This window comes from Aspergillus saccharolyticus, assembly GCF_003184585.1.
Source record: "Aspergillus saccharolyticus JOP 1030-1 unplaced genomic scaffold BP01scaffold_17, whole genome shotgun sequence".
NCBI classification, from domain to species: domain Eukaryota; kingdom Fungi; phylum Ascomycota; class Eurotiomycetes; order Eurotiales; family Aspergillaceae; genus Aspergillus; species Aspergillus saccharolyticus.
In genome coordinates, this window is record NW_020290627.1 from 273,866 (window position 1) to 292,695 (window position 18,830).

Below are 18,830 nucleotides of genomic sequence, written 5' to 3' on the forward strand. Positions count from 1 at the left end.
TGTGACCAGATGCAAAGTCAACGGCATCCTACAGGCAAAGTGACAGTCTAGCGAAACCCGGTTCGGGTTTGATTCAGATGCATCGTCTAGGGGTATCTATGCAACAATCGTAACAACGTACAACACAATCACGGGCTCGTAGCAGCAGCGCTGCCACCTCCCGTCTCCACGCACAGTTCATCCAAGCTCCGGAATCCTTCCTCGACCACCCATTTCTGTCCCTGCGCCGGATGCAGGACATAACAGCTACTCCCCACAACAAGCAACCCAGGTGGCCTGGACCCTTCTGCCTCGAACGCAGCACTCACATGCTCCAGAGTTGACCGGATCACTCGCTGATCAGTACACGACGCCCGCTCAATGATCGCACAGGGCGTCTCCTTCGGCCAGGGCGTCCTGGACGGATGCGACGCCCCATCGTTGTCGTCCGTCGGTGACACAGTGGTCAAAGACTCCACCAAGGCCGACAGTCGATGCAGCGCCATCAAGAAGACCACTGTCTGGGTCGGCACGTAGGTCGGAGGAGCCGGGGCGGCGCCCTTGCGCCCCGTGCCCGTACAGACCAGCACCTGGTCCGACACACCGCGGTGGGTGGCCGGGATCTCGGCAAAGAGCGGCGCACTCAGGGCACTGGTGATGCCCGGCAGCACGATAGGCACGTAACCCTGACCGCGGAAGAACTCGAATTCTTCGCCGCCCCGCCCATAGAGATAGGGGTCTCCCTGCTTGAGACGGAGGACGTGCCGGCCTCGGCGGAGCGCTTCCAGTCCCATCTGCAGGAACTCCTCCTGCGCTTGGTCCGCATTACCCGGGAATTTGCGCGCGATGTGAACTTCCGTCCGGCGGGGGATCAACTCCAGAACCGGGGCAGGCACGAGTTTATCGGCGAGAATGAGGTCGGCGTTCTGAATTGCGTTGTACGTGGCACGCGTGAGAAGATCTGGATGGCCTGGGCCGGAACCCGCCAAGACAATCTTTCCCCGTCTAGCAAGAGTGTTCGACTCGTTTGGGCTGTGGTTAGGTTGATCTTGGCCCGCTGAGTAGGCCTCAAGGATAGTTTCAATGTCGGCGTCCGTAATGGCGGCGAGCTTTCGAAGAGGCCAGTATTCGCAGATTTGGGAGAGCCAGCGGACACGTCGGGTTTTGGCAGCCGAAATGTCGTCTTCGGTCACTAAGGTGTTGAAGGTATGGCGCTGGCCCGTGGAGTCGTCCTCGTCACCTTCGATGGTCGTATCACACAGTCCAGCTGCGTGGTCTTCGGCCCAGAGCCGTTTCCTTACGGCGCCCAATCGATCAATGGCACTTCCGAGATTCGATGGGAGCGAGGACGAGATCTCTCTCCGCAACCGGGATGCCAATTTACACCCGCGTCCCGAGGTGGTGATGCCGATATGCAAGGGTCCGTCGGAATATGTCGACAGAAGCGTGAAAGTGCAAAGCTCGGGGGCGTCGGACACATTCACCGGGATCCGGAGCCGACGACACAGCTTGGAGATGTGTGCACTGCGCGGATCACTTCCACCCAGCGTGACAAAGACTGTGTCAACCACCCGATCGACCTCTTCCCTCCCCAGACTGGTCAGGTCCTCGTCTTGAAAATCGCGGCGAATCCATTGCACCAAACCATTCTCAATCCGCTCAAGAAGCGTATATTGCAGCCCGTCCTGTGGTTCCACAGTGATCAGAATGGGCTTTGCGCCAGCCTCGACGCTCTTCGCGCATCGGGCTGCAGCCAAAGGGTTGGCTCCAATGATCAGATGCACCTGCGACTCGACGTTGACGGCCGTCAATAAGGGCGCAGGGGAGCTAGGATCTGATGCATCCCGCATGATGGTGAGTCGCCACTGCGAACAGTGCAGGTTGTAGTTGATTCAGACGTCTCCTGGAGTCGGGTTTGGACAATCTCGAAAAAATTCGACTTCCGAAGAAAGCTCTAGTGCCAGGAACAGTCTTGAGAACAGTCTTGAAGCTGTGACTCCAGACGGCCGAACCGTTTTATGAATCCCTCCCAGAGAATAGTGGATGCACCTCCGCGGAAATGCTCAACTCAGTGGCGGATGGCGATTAGTAGTAGCTGGAGATAAGAACACCAAAGTCGCCCACTTGCCAGCTGCGTATGATTGATAGGACTATCTGCGATATGAATCACAACACGAAACCACGAAATATCCGCGGCGTTGCAGTCCTGTGTCCCTGGGGAAATTTATAGATTCATTGGCCCAAAGCGGTTAACCTCATATTGCGTGATTGCGTGATCGGAAGCATCTGGATTACTTAAGCTGTCGGCTTGACTCCAGCTTACTCTTAATTGTTACCGGATTGGGTAAATCATGGGCTGACCAGTTGGCGCACTCCTGGCAGCCTCAGGCAGGGACTTCTGCTTGAGGTCGGAAGTACTTACGGAGTTCTGTACTGTACACTGAGTGTACGGAGTAAATACTATGCACAGCGTACACGCACCCGGGATGCCTCAGGTTCGGCACCCTGCAACAGCCAAGCACGTATATACTTTCCTTTCTGGCATCATTACCGGTCTTGAAGTATTCAACAAGCGAGTATCAGGAACACTATGTAACAGACACAGTGGTATGCAAAAAGTGCGTGCTGGATATCTACGGGTCACGTGATGGAGCTGGGAGCTGCACGTCAGAGCTCCGAAGCCCGTCCATCCATGCCTTGAACAATCCGCCTCCATCATATTCCCCCATCTCTCGTCTTCGCGCCATTGCCACCTCCTTTCTTGTTTGATCTCCCCGAGCTTTCGATCAGTCTACCTCTTCTTCACAACCCCGTAATCGTTTGCCTCACAGTGACGCCTCGTCACCATGTCCGAAGCCTTGTTGAAGCCGGAGAAGGACTTCTCCAAAGATGCTGACAAGCTAATCCCCGAGGCAGAGCAGCTTGCCAAGGTCCGCGCATGGAGCTCTCACTCAACTTGACAGGATGGCTGATCGTATATAGACCGATGTGCAAGGTGCTATTGACAAGCTCCTGGTGTTGGAGAAGCAGGCCAGACAGGTACGACCCTCCTTGCCCGGTCCGGCGACGAGTCCGCGTCTAATTCACCCCATCTCCAGGCATCCGATCTGGCCACCACATCCCGACTCATCGTCACAATTGTCACAATCAGCAAGAATTCCGGCGACTGGTCCCTCCTAAACGAGCAAGTGCTGCTGCTGAGCAAGAAGCATGGCCAGCTCAAACAAGCCGTGACGAAGATGGTGCAGGTGGTTATGGGATTCCTGGATGACGCTCCCAATCTCGATGTCAAGCTCTCAGTTATCTCCACCCTACGAACGGTGACCGAGGGAAAGGTTAGTTGCTACACTACACACCTCCCGTCAACCATGAGCAGCCGGCTAATGCGCGCTTCCGCAACTAGATCTTCGTCGAAGTCGAGCGCGCCCGTGTCACTCGCATCCTCTCCAACATCAAGAAGACTCAAGGTGATCTGCAAGCCGCCGCCGACATCCTCTGCGAGTTGCAGGTAGAGACGTTCGGATCGATGAGCCGAAGAGAAAAGACGGAGTTCATCCTAGAACAAGTGGCCCTGTGCATCGAGCGTGGTGACTGGACCCAAGCCACCATCCTCAGCCGCAAGATTAACAAGCGGTATTTCGCTCGCAAGCCGAAGAAGAGTGCCGAGGAGATCGAGAGGCTGAAGAAGGAGGCCGAGGAGCGGGAGAAGACCCGCCAACCCGATGAGCCGCCGATGGAGGTGGACGATGATGTGACCGACCTCAAGCTGCGCTACTACGAGCAACAGATCATCCTCGCCAACCACGACTACAAATACCTGGATGTGTGCAAGCACTACCGTGAGGTCCTGGATACAGACTCAGTTCAGAACAACCCAGAACAGCTCCACGCAGTACGTTCCTGATTTTCCGCGTTTTTTTGGTGGTCTGCAACTAACGCTCTGCAAGGTTCTTGCTCGCATCGTGTATTACATCGTTCTTTCGCCCTACGATAACGAGCAGTCGGATCTCTTGCACCGGATCCAGCAGGACTCGCGCTTGTCATCGGTGCCGGTCGAGGCCCGTCTGGTGAAGCTTTTCACCATCCATGAGCTGATGCGCTGGCCGATGGTGGCCGAGCAATTCGGCCCTCACCTGTGCAACACAGATGTCTTCAGTATGCAGCCGAGCCAGGCGGCGGAAGACCAGCCCTACCGGCGGTGGCAGGATCTCCGCAAGCGGGTGATCGAACACAACGTGCGGGTGGTGGCGAAGTACTACACGCGCATCCAGATGGGCCGCTTGACGGAGCTGCTGGACCTGGCGGAGGACGAGACGGAGAAGTACATCAGCGATCTAGTGACGTCCAAGACAATCTACGCTAAGATCGATCGTCCGGCGCGGCTGGTCAGCTTCTCGAAGCCGCGGGACGCGGACGACGTGCTGAACGAATGGAGCAGCGACATGAAGAGCCTGTTGGGTCTGTTGGAGCGGATTGATCACTTGATCACCAAGGAAGAGATGATGGCTCGAATTCTTCCTACTCGGGGCGAGAAGGGCAAGGCCCGTTAACCGCAGAAGTACTACTTACATACAATAAGTTAGAACGGAATGGTATGACGATTATATCTATAGTACTAGTCTTTTGAGTCTTCCCCCTCTCTATACATCTATCTATTCATCCTTATCCCCTTCGATGTATGGATCTAAAACGGCAACTCCATGTCGTTAACATCCTCATCCATAACACCCTTCTTCTTGCTGCCCCCCTCAGCCTCCTCCGCCTCCGCCAAAACCTCCTTAATAAACCTAACCACCGCATCCAGATAGGGCCGCTGACTGGGCACAAAGTGGCCTCCCGGATGAAACACCACCCTGCCCTCCGCCTCCGGCTCCCCCGCACACGCCTCAATCAACGCCCGACTCCGCCCCTCATCCACCACCGCATCCAACGACCCCAGTACATGCAACACCGGCGTCTTGATCCCCGGCTCATAGAAAGCGCGATACCGCGGCCCCGGCGCGCGGAACCCACTGTAGCACACCGCGAACTTCAACGGGCCCTGGTTGCCTCCGAGCTCGAGCGTCTGCGCCCTGAACGCCTCCGGCACTTTGAACCCCGGGACCCCACTAAACTCCGTGCCCCGACATGCGACCTCCGCATCCTCGTACTGCGGACACACTTCCTTCACGCGCCCCATTTCCAGCAGCGCCGCCACCATCGCCGCCATCGCCGCCCCCTGCGAGAACCCGATCACCGCGTCGAACGGGCCCTCGTCGCGGATGACCTGCGCCAGCGTAGTCAGCCCCTCCTCAAGTCCCGCGTAGAGCGGCGGGTGGGCCGTGTTGGACCGGCGGAACCAGCCATACGCTTCCGGGTCGTCGTTGTCTTGTGCTGCTGCGGCGGCGGCGGCGTCTTGTGTGGAGATCCCGCCTTGGGTGGTTGGTGGCTCGTAGCCCGGGATGTCGGAGGGGAGGAGGCGGTGCGGGCCGGTCGGGTAGGTGGTGGTCACGGTGTAGGTTGGGCTGAGAGCCTTGGTGAGGTGTTTGATCACGGCGCGGGTTTTCGCGTGGAAGAGGGGCCCGGATTGCGTGTAGCCGTGCAGGCAGAGGAGTTTGAGGGGGGTTCCCGGGGCTGGCATTTTTGTTGGGAGGTCGGAGTTGGCGTCTTGATAGGAGATTGAGAGGGAAACCCTGTTTCTAGGGCTCGGTGGGATCAAAATTGAGGTTCGAGTGGAAGACTTCAGGGCGAAGATAAGAGGGAAGGTAATTCTGTCTGGTTGAGGCGTTGCGGAGTCACAGCCTGAGAGAGAGAGAGGCGGGGGCATGCGATAAGATAAGCGTCAGCAGGCGGTGCCTGGAGATTCTGCCGCTGGTCTTCTGGAGGCGGTAGCGGAACGAACAGTTTTCAAGTGCCGAGTTTCGTCCGCTGTCGAGAATTCCGCCGCTGCTATACAGACTCTTCGAAAGCGGTAACTATCGAGATGAACAGTCTCGAGGCCGAACGCCGAGTTTCGTCCGGAATTCTGCCCGAGCTTCGGTCACCGCTCCCCATCTACTACAGCTACTAGATATGGTTCACTACAGTACAATCAACACAAAGCACACCCCTCGCCTTAATCCATTCAACTTACATCTTAAGCTGAGATCTTAGCCCATACTCACAGAGCCAAAACGATCCACCGTGTCAACTACAGCACCCTTCTCTAGCAGGACCCGAACCACGGCTTCGTGTCCCTCCATGGCCGCCCAAAACAGGGGTCCGGCCCATGGCATCTGCTGGATGTACTGTTACTCCCACACTTAGTAGCACTTGCACGACCGCGTCGTGTCCTTCCTTGGACGCCCTCGATAGTGGTGTCTGGCCCAGCAAATCTGCCGAGTCGAGTTCCGTGGCCCCTATCTCAAGGAGCGCTCTGATGGCCGCTTCATGGCCATGATCTGCAGCTAGAAGTAGAGCTTTCCGGCCCATGGTGTCTGTTAAGTGTGCTTTAGCACCTTTCGCCAGGAGAAGTCTAACCACTCCTGTATGTCCCTCCTTAGCGTCCCACGATAATGGTGTCCGGCCAAGCATATCAGTCGCGTTCAGTGAAGCGTCCGTAGTGAGAAGTGTGTAGGAGCCCACGGAAACCTCTTGAATGTGTCTCGGAATTCTACGAGATGAGACCAGTGTCCAGTCGGGGTCTTCCTCTAAGTATAATCCAGCTCCTCTTCCAAGCAATAATCTTAGCACGGCTTCGTGTCCATTCTCTGCTGCCCATGATAGCGGTGTACGTCTATACGAGTCTATCACATCGACATCTTCGCTCATCATCAGCAACCGGCGAACAATGCCTGTGAGTCCCAAGTATGACGCGTAGTGTATTCCCAGAAAGTCGGCAGGAAAGTCGTGTATATCCACCACACGTTCTGCAACAACCAGAATTTGAGCAATGCCGGATACCTTGCGTTCATCTTGGAAGAATCTGAGGGCTAGATCAACCGACTCATTGTCATTTTCATCAACCATATGCCGCCCAAGGTTTCGTGCAGCATAATCAAGAAGCACATAGGTATTGCGGCGGCGGCACAACTCAAGGAAAGAGACGCACGGTCTCGCTTTGAATGGACTTAAGGATATATACCGTAGACATGTACATGCCATGTTGACTTGTCCCGCGAGAGAATACCCGGTCCCGGTATCACGGAAAAATTCATATGCTGTATAATGAACCAAGCAACAGATGCTGCTCCTTTCATCGATAGTGACTAGGCCGACGCAAATGGAGAGAATGTACTTGGGTGCAGTAAGTGCCTTGTCATCAATATTGACATTGCCCTTCCTCACGGCCAACGCATGCTGAAATTCCTGTATCCTAAGCGGCCGTGAGGCATAAGTTATCCAGAGCAATGTTTTCTCGGCCAACCGGACGGCCTCTGCGTTCTGCTTCTTCAATCGTCGCATCGTCTCCTTGTAAATCTCGCCTAAGGTTCTTGGAAGCTCCCTCAGAGCCTTGTAGAGACTGCGAAGATTATGCTCGGCAGCTAGATGGTTTATATGGAACCGAGTATGTAAGAACCTGGGAGTATTCTAGTTATCATCTCATGACCATGGGATGCTGAAGGTAAGATATATATATCTCTTGGACCTTGCTCACGATCTCTTCTATGGTACTAGCGCGAAGCTGCGGTACCAGAGGCAACTGTCGCGATAAAACGAACTTCGTGCTGGCTGTTTCTTTTCCCACACAAGCCTCAATGTCCTGTGCTGGTGCCTGAATCTTCTCTTGTAGAGCTCCCCTAAGCGAGTCCTCAACTGTAGGGTGGGGTCGGGAAGTGACCAAAAGGTTTACCCGTTGGCCAACCACCTTGAGGAAGTCAAGGAATTCTCTTCTGATTTGTTCGTCCTGACACTCGTCAAGGGCATCAGTGACGATGGACACGTGCGGCGATAAATTGATAATGGATACGAGAGCCTGCAACAAGGCTTCCTTGCGAGAAAGAGTCCTCTGCAGACAATGAGACTCATATAAGTCACTGACCTCTTGCGGAAGAAAACGAAGCTGGAGACCCGATTGCCTCAACAAACAAGCAACCAGATCGCTCACTGTATGGCGCTCATTATACGTGCAGTATGTGTATGCTACCCCAGCGTTCATGTCCTCAGTCGATTGTTGAAGATGCTCAATGATAATAGCCACAATGACCGTCTTCCCCGCCTCAGGAATTGGGGGGGATAATAGTATCTGATTCGGGACATCTTTCCACTGTAAGAAAGAATGTGGGAGAGCATAGTAGCCATGACCCAGTATAAGCGCTCCGTCTTCCACTAATATCGTTGTGTTTTGCAGAGTAGTCTAACGCTGATATCCACGATAGGAATTTCTGACGGGCTGATTCTAGAAAAGGCCAGCTTCACAGTTCGTGTCATAACGAAGACGATGTTTACAAAATCAGTAATACATACAGCCAGACGAGACAAGGCCATTGTTGCAACAAGCGCGCGACTTATCGATAGCAATACAAGCCGCTGTCGAGCGGGCAGTTTTGCGCTTTGCCTTAATAGTCCGACGCTAGACCCAGTTGAGTCCCCCGCTATGACACGGCGACTTTAGAATGCGGAGAACCTTCGATAAGGAGGATGTCCATGTTGGTCATGTGTGCAGCTCACTCCAAGAGTGGGCTGCAATTATGCCACTCAACTATTGCTCAGCTATGTCTCAATTTGACTATTGTTGATGGAGAGCGACTGAGTCTTGCACGAATCTCGTAGCGAACCTAGACTTTATCTCTTTATACCAAGATCACGAATGACTACATTTCCCGAGGTAGGTCGATTTCTTGGGCCCGACCCCGGCTGCTCTAGCTTAGTGTTTACATTACTGCGGGGTGAACAGTGGAGCCACAAAGTGGTTTAAGAACATACGAAGGCAGTGATTCCAGGCCAGATCTACGATTGCACATGACCATGAGAAAAACATACGATTGCTACCCGCACGGAGAGAGATACAGTACCACCTGGGGAATAAGAACCTGTTCAGTTCTCAGAGCCCCGAACCGACGATTGTTCCGTCACGAGAAAGTTGTATGCCAGATGCTGAATGCCAGTCGCGCGTTGGTCGACTGGTACCTTCCAACCATCTCCAATAACCAACCCCAGTCCCTGTGGCAAACCGGCAAAATCTCATGCAATCGTGGCGGTGGTACTGGATGTCGTGCTCCGAGTTGTTGCTTTTGCGAAGTTTGGCGATGTACATCCGTCAAGAAATCAACGTGGGTACAATAGAAATATCAGAACATGGAAGTCGAAGAAGGAATTCAGATAAATGGCAATAAGAACTGGAAAAAGTTGTCTCTCGAAGACCGAACCATCGTTGTCAAACTGCAGTGTCTCTTTGATTCGTAGTTGCCAGATATCCGGAACGCCCCTTTTTTTGAACGTGAACAGAGAATGGGTGAGAAAGCAAAAGTGAGAAGAACCGAAGAATTGCTTTTGTTTTCTGAGGTATGGAAAAAAGAAAATGGGTATGTCTGGTCAAAAATGTCTTTTTTTCATTTCCCTTGCGGAAGGGGAGGGTTCTCTGCGGGGGGGACTGCTTCTCGCACAAAAAAGGGAGGGCGAGGATTCCATCTTCTATCTGAAATCTTGCTTTCCTTCAAAGAAAAAACGAGATATATTAATCCATCATCATCGAAGAACGCCACATTGCTTTCATCATCGCTCCAACCACGGGAGTTTTTATTGCGCGCGATTATCGAGACATTTACTTGCGGCGGAAAGAGCAGCCCTCGGTGAGACGGGCCTTACCACCAGTGGGCTGGCACAGAACGGTGGAGCAGCCGGCGCAGACGACGACAGTCTGGGCGTGGGAGAAGACGGTGGTGATGGTGAAGCAGCCAGGGCACTTGACGTCCATGAAGAAGGAGCGGGGAGCAGGCACAAGTTGCTGTTGATTTGCCGAATGTCTTAGCCAAGAGTTCCCGATTTCGAGATACCAAATTCTTTCTTTCCACCCGGGTACCATCATACCTTGAGCTTGTGCTTGCGGGCCTCAGCCTGAGGCGTAGGGTTGAGGAGGTCGACCGCGAGAACCTATTGTTGTATCAACCCGTTAGCTGATGTGTCCTTCGACCCAAGTCCGTTGAAGAAAAAAAAATTTCGATGGTTCGGCGATAAGGTGGCGACGGCGACGATGAAGCACTGAGGGGATCGCGACACGACAGTCGGTGCAGCCGGTATGCAGGGTGGACGGAGAAATGCATCGTATATGAATCGAAGGGTGTTTAGGGAGGACATGGACCTACCATCTTGACGAGACAAAAAGTCGATCAGCGAGGGAGGTTGAATGAAGCGCTGATGATGATGGCCTGCTTGAGGGTGAAATCAAAAAGGTGGACTCGTAGAGAGGGCGAGGACTGAAGGGAATTCTCGACGGCGTCACCCAGCCAGCCCGTTTGGGGGCAAAATAGGGTTGCAGCCCTCTCGCTTACCCTGCCGCTTCAGGCAGCTTGGGGGCCCGGCCCGTCTCTTCACCCCGTGTCTCCCGCCACCTCCGCCAATCGCCGCCCGCTTATCTCAGCTTTCGAGATGCTACGATGTGCTTCAAGGTCCTTCGATCACGTTTCTTGTAGAACATACATATCAATATACCGGAGACCGGTGGCAAGAAATCGCTAATAACAATAATCTATCCTGCATTCGTCCTCACCATGACCCGGTTACGACTCACTCACGACTGACTCACGACTGATCGATAGTCCAGCCCGGGTGATATGTACCCGACACATCCAGCCCGGCACATCCCTCCCAACATCATTATCCAATTGCGCCACCTCGTGCAATTCATCTTCAACGTCGCTACCGACCATCGAACATGACCCCCTCTATCATACAACATTGGCGACATCTCCGTCATGGTCTCATGTCCATTATGCGATACCGATTTGCGAATGCGACCCCCTAGTTCGTCTTCTTCGGAGCTCCGTTCGCAACAACCACCTCCACATGCGGTTGCGGGTGCTTAATCGTCAAGCACCAGATGTCGATGTAGTCACATATCGTCGTGATAATATCATGCTATATATGATCAGCGCACAATCCTCACCTGGATGAAATCCCGAACACTTACCACAAAGCTACCGTACACGCCGACGGACAGACCCAAACACATCCACAAGAAAGCGACCTGGCCAGTTTCATATCCCAACAAGCTCGACCAGTAGCCGAGCTTATCGCCAGCACTGTCGATAGTAGCCAGTGCAAGAGGAACCAGGAGCATGTTAAAGTAAGGAAAGCTGGTTTTGGTCAGGTGTGCAATGATCATTCTGCCCACCGCGTACGCGTTGACCAGTCCCACGTACAGGCAGAACGGAATCGCGTAGTTCTCGAGGATGGTCGGCTGGAGGCACAGATAGGCCGGGACCAGAGTCCAAATGGCAACAAGGGGAAGGAGACCGTAGAGAGGCTTGATAGGATCTTGGCCCCGCTCGCTGCGAATCTTCATGACATGTACAATGCTGGAACCCGTCGCGAAGAATAGGAGAATCCCACCATAGACCATGTACCACTGCGTAAAGGCCATTCCGTACAGCTGATCCGGCAGGAAATCCGGCTTGGTCAGTCCGAGGGTCTCCAACATAGGACGGTGCCAGAAGCTGCCACCACCCATGTATGCTGTAAACCCAAACACGACGCAGAGGGTGAGGACACCCTCGACGGGGCCGGAAATGATACCTAGGGTCAGTACCTGGGTGTAATATTCGTCCCAGGTTTGGACATAGAAGGTCATGGTCGCTTCTACGATGTTAGCATCTTTGTATTTGTTTGTCCTTGGGCAAAAAAACATACATCCAAAGAGAGTCAATATCGTGGCCCATGACTGTCCGAGGTTCATGGCTGCACAGAAGATCAGGACTCCCAAGGCTGTATTGCAAGCATCGACACCTGGGGGCCATCTTAAGTTCCATACTCGTTTTGGTGGAAGCCTGGATCTTCCGACTTACTGTGATCAAACAGCTCGCCCAGAGGGCCGCTTTGCTTTGTTCTCCGTCTGCATTCATCCCTTTAGTGGTTTGTCTACCAGGAATAAGGCGCGAGGGGCTTTGTCATACGCTTGAATGCCATCTACACCGTCGAAAGTCTGATAGAGGAACAACCCGAGGGCGCAGCTGGCATAGACCCAGGAAGGACAGTCCTGGTCTAGAGTCGGGTTGTACCATAAGATGGTGATGAAGTTGACTACCACGAAGAAAAAGCCGGTTAATGTGATCTGCCAGTCCTCCGTTATCATGTCTCGTTCCGGCAGCAGATCATCCAAGTCAGAGAACTTACAGCATTAGGACTAAAGTCCGAGGGAAGAAGCCGTTAGCAAGAGGTAAGGAACCGTTGAGAGCCGCACCACTACTTACGCCATGCTCATCGGGAAAAATTTGATGACGAAATCATTGTAGAACGGTTTCAGGATGTAACGACTGACGAGGGAGTGGTCCACTCCTGCATAGCGATACTGCCGCAGGTTGGGCAGTTCGTGCTGGCGTATGTACACCATCTTGCCTAATGGTACTGATGGTTGTGGTCAAAGTCGAACTTATCTCGCTGAACTACAAACTGCGATAAAGTACGTCCAGATAATCAGGTGCAGAACGTATAGGACTCAAGCGCGTTTGCCCTTCTCTGTCTGCACGCGCGGGAAAGACAGCCTTAGTAGTTGGCGGCAACTTAGAATTGATGTCACTCTGTCCAGATGTTCCGGGAGTAGATTTGAAGAGGACGTTTGAACGGTTTAAAAAAGAAAAACCGTAGGAGCAAACTTCAAAGGGCGTTAGAAGCCGAATTGAAGATAAAATATGAAGAGACAAGGCTAGGACAAAGGGAAGTGCCAAGGAAGAGAAAAAGAAAGAAAAGATGATGCTGGTGTTCGCTTTTCAACCATGAATTTTTCCTTGGTTGTTTTGTTTTCCCCAATGACCCTCTTTTTTTTTTTCTGCCGGCGGAAAAGATGCTGGGACGTAAAGGCGGGGAGGACAGCCAACTGAGAGAGGCTCATTGCACATCGTCGAAACAGTCGAATGCCTTGGTCCAGTGGCGCACGTGCAGCTTCAAGCTTGTCTTTGATTTGCTGGTACCGTGGTTGGTATTCGAGAACTCCGAAAGTCTGGAGTACTCCTGTGTATACCGTGTAGGTACTGCGTAATCTCAGTGAAGGCAAAGCACCACGCACCAATAGTCAACTTGTGCCGCCCTGGGCTTAGGTCCTCGCCCGCCAAATTCACCCAACTGACCCAAATGGCTCAAGTGACCCCAAAGTGGGGTGCCCAGACATTGCCGCCAGTCTGCCATTCGACCCGAGGTAGCATTTGACACCTAATTGAAAGCCGTGACTCGGTCGCGTACAGAGCGGGGATGGAATCAACTACGCTAGTTCGGCTAGCACAATAGAGCGGGACTATGGGCCGCGCGCTGATACTGGGGCCTCTTTTGCACTAAGCTTTTAGACTACACGGAGTCGAGCAGAAACGGTGTGAGAACTTGAAAAGAAGATAAAGAGAAGCATTAACCTGAACAGTTTCAACAGATGCTAATTTCAGTAACGATACATTCTGGCCACGGCAGCTGGTTCAAAGAATGTGTGGACAAAGACTGGCACGCTCTGGGCTCCCTAATCCCAGGACCTGGGATTGTAGACGTAAGGACAAGTTGGCTTGCCCCACGCTCTATCTGTCGAGCCGCTCACCGGCGGTTCGGAACCTCGCCCTCTTGCCCTATCCTAATTCATGGTGTATGAATTGCAAAGTAAACCCGCTGCCTGGTCGGTCGCTGCATGCTTTGGCCCTGTCTTGTAATCACCAATCCTTCATCCCCGCAGCCACCCTAATCGTTTTAGCCGACAGGGCTCCACGGCATCGGGATCAGAATCCGACTCTGCATGTTCTGAATCAAGGGGACTGTCTTGTGCACCGTCTCCGCCCAGCCCTCAATGCCCCAAGACTGTTCGCGGCGAATCTTCCGCTCCTCAAGGTTGGCGAATTGCCAGAGATGGTGCACTGTGTTCAGATCTCCGATCTGCACGAACCAAGCTCCGACTCCTTCCATGACCTCTCGACGAGCAGTAAGGCCGCGGCGCCAATGTGTTTCCCATTCCAAGAGATTGCCCGGGTGAAGAGTATACGAGCGAAGTTCGAACAGGCCACCGAGACGGCGGGGAGGGGTTGTGGGCCAGAAAGAGAATTCCTGCATAAGTGAAGTCTTCTTGCTTTTGATCAGACTCTTCAGCTTGCGGTCAAAGTCTGGGAACTCGGGGTGGGAGGCGATGTTATGCAAGGATGCGTGGTAACCTTCGTAACGCTGATATTCCCAGATATGAACTGAAAATCCAGCTGGTTAGTACTCAGTCCTGTAATAAGATCGAAAAGAGTAGGGTTGGTCGCTATCATTACCAAAAGTGTCATTATCGCCGACTTGGGTACGCCAACTGCCGACTAGGTTGACCCTGTTTTCGGGGTCGGTAGCCATGCGAGGATACCACTTGCCAACGAGATCGACGTATTCATCAACTTTGTCAGGTTTGACATCGTGAAAGACAATAGAGTGGACGTATTTGCCGCGCGCGAGCACCTGCGAGAATGATCGCTCAATGTCCTTGTCGAGCTGCTGTCCTTCCTTCGTTCCGTAAATGAGCGACGAGAGGGGACCGCGTTTCGGAGACTGGCTACTTTCCAGCAGCTGCTTGTCTTCTAATTCATGATAAGTAGAGAGTGAGCCCAATGCCTTTTCAACAGGTTGATCTGCAGCTTCAAGGTCGGGGCTGTTGTTACAGCTTCCATTGCTCTCGAGCGGAGCAGTGGGAGCGGTAGCGTACTCACGGAAGCGATCACGAATTGAAGGGGAAGATGCAGAGGAAGAAGTAGAAGCATCGACAGACTGACTCTCTTGCTGTTCTCTCCTCTTGCGAGACACCTCAAGGTTCTCGCGAAACTCCTTCTGCCGTGCATTAAACTCAGCAGCCGAATCGGGGGTGATGTCGCGGATGGAAGGTGCACGACAGGCAGCAACAGAGGAACTGAAGGGACGGGCCAGCACCGAAGCTGGACGAACCACACGATGTGCGAACATGGTGATCGCAGACAGCTGCACCAGGGCCAGATGCTTAACTCCAACAAACAGAAACAACGGTCGGAGAGGAGACAGTGGCAAAAGAATTCGACCGTAGGATCGAACTGAAAAAATGACAAACAGCGAAACCAACAGAGAAAGGGTACAGAAGAGGGATTTAATAAGATGGGAGGGGAAGACACAGAAGCTGAGACACAAGAAGACAGGGATATATCGAGACCAGCACGCGACAACTTAGTGACCTGACCGAATGGCTGAGAGAAAGAGCACGGCAGGAGGATTCGCAGAGAACCAGTCGGGTAGCAAGCGTCGAAGGGCCAGGATTAGCAGCAAAGAGGAACTGGTTGAAATTGCGGGGAGGGCGGAATTGAATTAATCCTGGGGTTCACAACGATCTTGGTTGGTAGAGTTGGGGCTGGGGTAATGGTGGTGAGGGATCAAATGATACTGGTTGAGAAGTGAGAGGCGTGTGAGTTGTGGAGGTGAAGAAGAGGAGAAGAGAGAGGAGGAAGGGAGAGAAGAGGAGGTACCTTCGAAGTACTGGGCGGGCCGAAGGTGTTTTGGGAAGCTGGGGAACGGTTGACCGTCACAAGTACGGAGTAAAGTGCGGGGAAATTGGCCAGTGGTAGATTAAGCTGGCTGTCCCCCTGTGTTTATATCACCAATCTCAGCGCCAGTGAAGTAATCCATATGACCGAATAGTCCTAAGTCCTGCATCCGTTCATCCTGCCGAAAAAGATCTGAATGAGCAGCTCTCCCTGATAACGGAAGAGTTGCGGTTGATTCGTCACAGTCGGGTCTCGGCCGCGATCTTCTCACTGCTGCTCAAGGGCTGAGACCACCATGACGAAACAAGTGGCTCTTCAAGCTCTTCCTGACCTATCAAAGACAATGGATAAAGCTCCACCACTTTATTCAAGCAGGTACAGTAGTTACTTAGTACGGAGTGCCTAGTATATGCCCCCTGTCGACATCAACTCATACGATGCGATCGATTCAAACAAAGGCCCTCAAACAGAGCTCAATCCCGATGACGTCGACGGAACGGCGAAGGTTGCCAGACAAGCAACGGGTGTTATGTAATCGACTCGGGCCGCGCGGTGATCCGCGCTCAACCGCTCACCCCCAATCTGGGCTTAGTTGTGGTCGTGAGCTGCGCGGGCTTCCGCAGCCCCTCCTCCACTTGTGCTTCTGCCCTTGTCAAGCTATTGCATTGGCATTCCAAGATCGAGTTTGTCTGTCTCCGGTGAAACATCATGGCAGACCCCATCAATCCTCCTCTTTCGTACGAGGCATCTGCCTCAACGTGCCACCCCCATGTAGCAAGCACCTTGCCCACTGAGGTGGTGACTAGCCTCAAGAATTCGCGCTTCGTAAGTGATGGCTGTCTACTCGCACTCGCAGCTCCTACCTGGCTGACCTCTATCTAGCTTCATCTTGCAACCACCGATGGCATGACCCCCCACATCTCTCTCATGTCATACACCTACCTGCCCTCCACTCCGTTTGACCCATACCCTACGATTATTATGACCACCAACACATCCTCTCGCAAGACCAACCACCTCTTGACAAACCCGCGAGTCTCCCTGTTAGTCCACGACTGGGTCTCTCATCGTCCCCCTACTCGCGCACCCAACCCCGGCGGTGACCGAGAGGGATCTCCGCCACCCGCGGCCACCCGGTCATCCTTGGCTAGCTTGCTGCTGAACCTGAATACGAGTGCACTGTCGAGCATCTCCACGACGATTGCCGGTACCGCCCGGGTTTTGGAGCCTGGTTCTGAAGAGGAGGAGTGGTGCAAGACGCAGCACCTAGAGAACAACACCTTCGAGGAGGAAATCGGCACGTTCGGACAGCAGCTGCAGCAACAGCCAGGAGCTCGACGACCTAGTATCTCGATTGACAGCGACGTGCGAGTGGTTACCGTGCAGGTGCGCGAGGGACGTATTGCGGACTGGAAGGGCGGAGTGCGTGACTGGCAGTTGGTTCGGGAGAATGAGAACTTGATCAATGGGGTTGCGCCTGCATAATTTCAAATTGATTCAATTCTCGAATTGTCTAATTGTCCAGACCTTTGCCTTGTCCATATGTACTAGAGGTTTGGAGGTATATGTCCAAGAGTCTAGGGGACTATTCGTAACATTCCACTATATCAAGTCAACTTGTCTATCTTGTCAGCCCTCAAGCCCCGATCGTACACGTATACCTGACATGCTGAAACCAGCTTATCCCCAGATGGCTCTGAGATAGCTCCGCCATCACATGATTGGGGTCCGCGGCAAAGCTCCTTAGTTTTCCGCAGCGACGTCCGTCCCTCCGCCCCAATCTTATCAGCCCGCGCAAGCCCGCGCAACCATCTTCAACTTTCTTTCCTTCAAATCTGTGCGATCCAGCCCTCAATCGAGCCAACAATTGACTTCTCAGGAATATAAAACCATCAATAGTATCATAAGCACCACACTACAATCCCTCCGCACCCACCGATCACTGCAAACCAGCAACACTACCGACAGCCAACATGCGCCTCGCCCACATCCACTACCCAGACCTAACCTCCTTCACGCGCATCTCGCACCTCCAACAAACCCTGACCACGCGCCTGCTCACGCACAAGAAACTCCTCTCCTCCGTCGACCCTCAAACCCCCGCACCCCCTCCTCCAGACCCAACAATCATCACCTTCACCCCCCACCCAGTCTACACAACCGGCCGCCGCGACCTCCCACCATCCAACACCAGTCCCCGCGACACCTACACCTCGAGAAATGGAACCGAAACCGCAAGCACAAGCCAATCCGACCTCTCCCTCCCGCCCCCCCTCGAGCAGATCCGCTCCCTCCTCATTCCGCCAACCCCTTACCCCGCCCCACCTTCGTCGTTTTTGCAACAGCAGCAGCAGCAGCACACCACCCAAAAAGCCGAATACCACCCCACCCTCCGCGGCGGCCAAACGACCTACCACGGCCCGGGCCAGATGGTCGCGTACACGATCCTCGACCTCCGGCGGCTGGGCCTCACCCCGCGCTGCCACATCCGGTTGCTGGAGAATAGTGTGATTGATGTGCTGGGGTCGTATGGGGTGCGCGGCCTGGTGACGGGCGATCCGGGCGTGTGGGTGTATCCGACTTCGCCCGCCGGCGGCTCGCCGCTACCTAGTCAGCAGCAGCAGTCAACTCAGGAAAATGCAAGCCGTAGCAGGCAGCACGAGGAGGGTCTTCAGGAGGCAGAGGAGGGGCAAGAACTCCTCCCCCAGAAAATCACTGCGGTGGGCGTGCATCTGCGCCGGAATATCAGTAGCTTTGGAATTGGGTTCAATGTCACCCAGGAGCCGATGTGGTGGTTCCGGCAGATCGTGGCGTGCGGGTTGGAAGGGCGCGAGACGACGAGTTTGGCCGGGTTGGGTGTGCAGACGGATATTCAGACGGTGGCCGGGCGGTTTGTCGAGGCGTTTGTAAGGCGGCTGAATGCTGATTTTGCGGTGCAGGGGGGCAAAGGGAAGGGGGAAGGGATTGAGGAGGTTTATACGGTTGCGGAGGAGGATTTAATAAGGGGATAAGGAATATAAGTCAAAATTGAATGACTAGACCTAAAATTCGAGAGGGTGGACTGGATGATTTGTGGAACTTCGACTTCTTACCAAGAAGAAAGTCTTTCCCTGTCTATGCTTAGGTAAAGCGTGGTATGGATTTGCGATGGTGCTGATGAGTTAAATATAATGATATGGTTGGCTGCCTTCGACCTCCTGTGCTCAGGCTTGATCTTGCATGTTTTCCAGAACT

At 53.6% G+C, this 18,830-nt stretch overlaps 10 protein-coding genes across 10 annotated transcripts; 3 read left to right on the plus strand and 7 right to left on the minus strand.

Moving 5' to 3' along the window:
* Positions 1-78: 78 nt before the first annotated feature.
* On the minus strand, positions 79-2,178 carry BP01DRAFT_357255 (putative siroheme synthase). Its single transcript, XM_025575160.1, has one exon. The coding sequence runs from the start codon at positions 1,827-1,829 to the stop codon at positions 129-131; it is 1,701 nt and encodes a 566-aa protein (XP_025430884.1). The 5' UTR covers positions 1,830-2,178; the 3' UTR covers positions 79-128.
* A 510-nt stretch (positions 2,179-2,688) lies between these two features.
* BP01DRAFT_320211 (proteasome regulatory particle lid subunit RPN5) lies at positions 2,689-4,548 on the plus strand. Its single transcript, XM_025572688.1, has 5 exons — positions 2,689-2,909; positions 2,962-3,018; positions 3,078-3,314; positions 3,383-3,871; positions 3,927-4,548. The coding sequence occupies exons 1-5, from the start codon at positions 2,826-2,828 to the stop codon at positions 4,527-4,529; spliced, it is 1,470 nt and encodes a 489-aa protein (XP_025430885.1). The 5' UTR covers positions 2,689-2,825; the 3' UTR covers positions 4,530-4,548.
* Positions 4,549-4,574: 26 nt separating this feature from the next.
* Positions 4,575-5,804, minus strand: BP01DRAFT_357257 (alpha/beta hydrolase). The gene has a single exon (XM_025575161.1). The coding sequence runs from the start codon at positions 5,783-5,785 to the stop codon at positions 4,664-4,666; it is 1,122 nt and encodes a 373-aa protein (XP_025430886.1). The 5' UTR covers positions 5,786-5,804; the 3' UTR covers positions 4,575-4,663.
* BP01DRAFT_60428 (ankyrin repeat domain-containing protein) lies at positions 5,710-7,025 on the minus strand. Its single transcript, XM_025579966.1, has one exon. The coding sequence runs from the start codon at positions 6,964-6,966 to the stop codon at positions 6,145-6,147; it is 822 nt and encodes a 273-aa protein (XP_025430887.1). The 5' UTR covers positions 6,967-7,025; the 3' UTR covers positions 5,710-6,144.
* A 118-nt stretch (positions 7,026-7,143) lies between these two features.
* On the minus strand, positions 7,144-8,558 carry BP01DRAFT_399477 (uncharacterized protein; the record flags this gene model as incomplete). The annotated part of the gene is made up of 2 exons (XM_025578555.1): positions 7,586-8,558; positions 7,144-7,527 (listed from the first exon to the last, which is right to left on the minus strand). Coding segments are annotated over exons 1-2 (894 nt in total), but the record flags the coding sequence as incomplete, so codon positions are not given.
* A 1,142-nt stretch (positions 8,559-9,700) lies between these two features.
* On the minus strand, positions 9,701-10,805 carry BP01DRAFT_383127 (40S ribosomal eS27 domain-containing protein; the record flags this gene model as incomplete). Its single annotated transcript, XM_025577403.1, has 3 exons — positions 9,701-9,883; positions 9,967-10,029; positions 10,716-10,805. 3 exons carry the CDS (start codon positions 10,803-10,805, stop codon positions 9,701-9,703), a joined length of 336 nt encoding a protein of 111 aa, XP_025430889.1.
* Positions 10,527-12,933, minus strand: BP01DRAFT_320220 (aminoalcoholphosphotransferase). Its single transcript, XM_025572689.1, has 7 exons — positions 12,345-12,933; positions 12,268-12,277; positions 12,048-12,205; positions 11,940-11,986; positions 11,785-11,880; positions 11,066-11,730; positions 10,527-11,013 (listed from the first exon to the last, which is right to left on the minus strand). Exons 1-7 carry the CDS (start codon positions 12,482-12,484, stop codon positions 10,897-10,899), a joined length of 1,233 nt encoding a protein of 410 aa, XP_025430890.1. The 5' UTR covers positions 12,485-12,933; the 3' UTR covers positions 10,527-10,896.
* Positions 12,934-13,815: 882 nt separating this feature from the next.
* BP01DRAFT_297370 (NIPSNAP family protein) lies at positions 13,816-15,048 on the minus strand (the record flags this gene model as incomplete). Its single annotated transcript, XM_025571875.1, has 2 exons — positions 13,816-14,300; positions 14,373-15,048. 2 exons carry the CDS (start codon positions 15,046-15,048, stop codon positions 13,816-13,818), a joined length of 1,161 nt encoding a protein of 386 aa, XP_025430891.1.
* A 1,134-nt stretch (positions 15,049-16,182) lies between these two features.
* Positions 16,183-17,210, plus strand: BP01DRAFT_320224 (pyridoxamine 5'-phosphate oxidase family protein). The gene is made up of 2 exons (XM_025572690.1): positions 16,183-16,421; positions 16,479-17,210. Exons 1-2 carry the CDS (start codon positions 16,305-16,307, stop codon positions 17,079-17,081), a joined length of 720 nt encoding a protein of 239 aa, XP_025430892.1. The 5' UTR covers positions 16,183-16,304; the 3' UTR covers positions 17,082-17,210.
* A 173-nt stretch (positions 17,211-17,383) lies between these two features.
* On the plus strand, positions 17,384-18,612 carry BP01DRAFT_423809 (lipoyl(octanoyl) transferase LIP2). Its single transcript, XM_025579646.1, has one exon. The coding sequence runs from the start codon at positions 17,570-17,572 to the stop codon at positions 18,605-18,607; it is 1,038 nt and encodes a 345-aa protein (XP_025430893.1). The 5' UTR covers positions 17,384-17,569; the 3' UTR covers positions 18,608-18,612.
* The last annotated feature ends 218 nt before the right edge of the window (positions 18,613-18,830 follow it).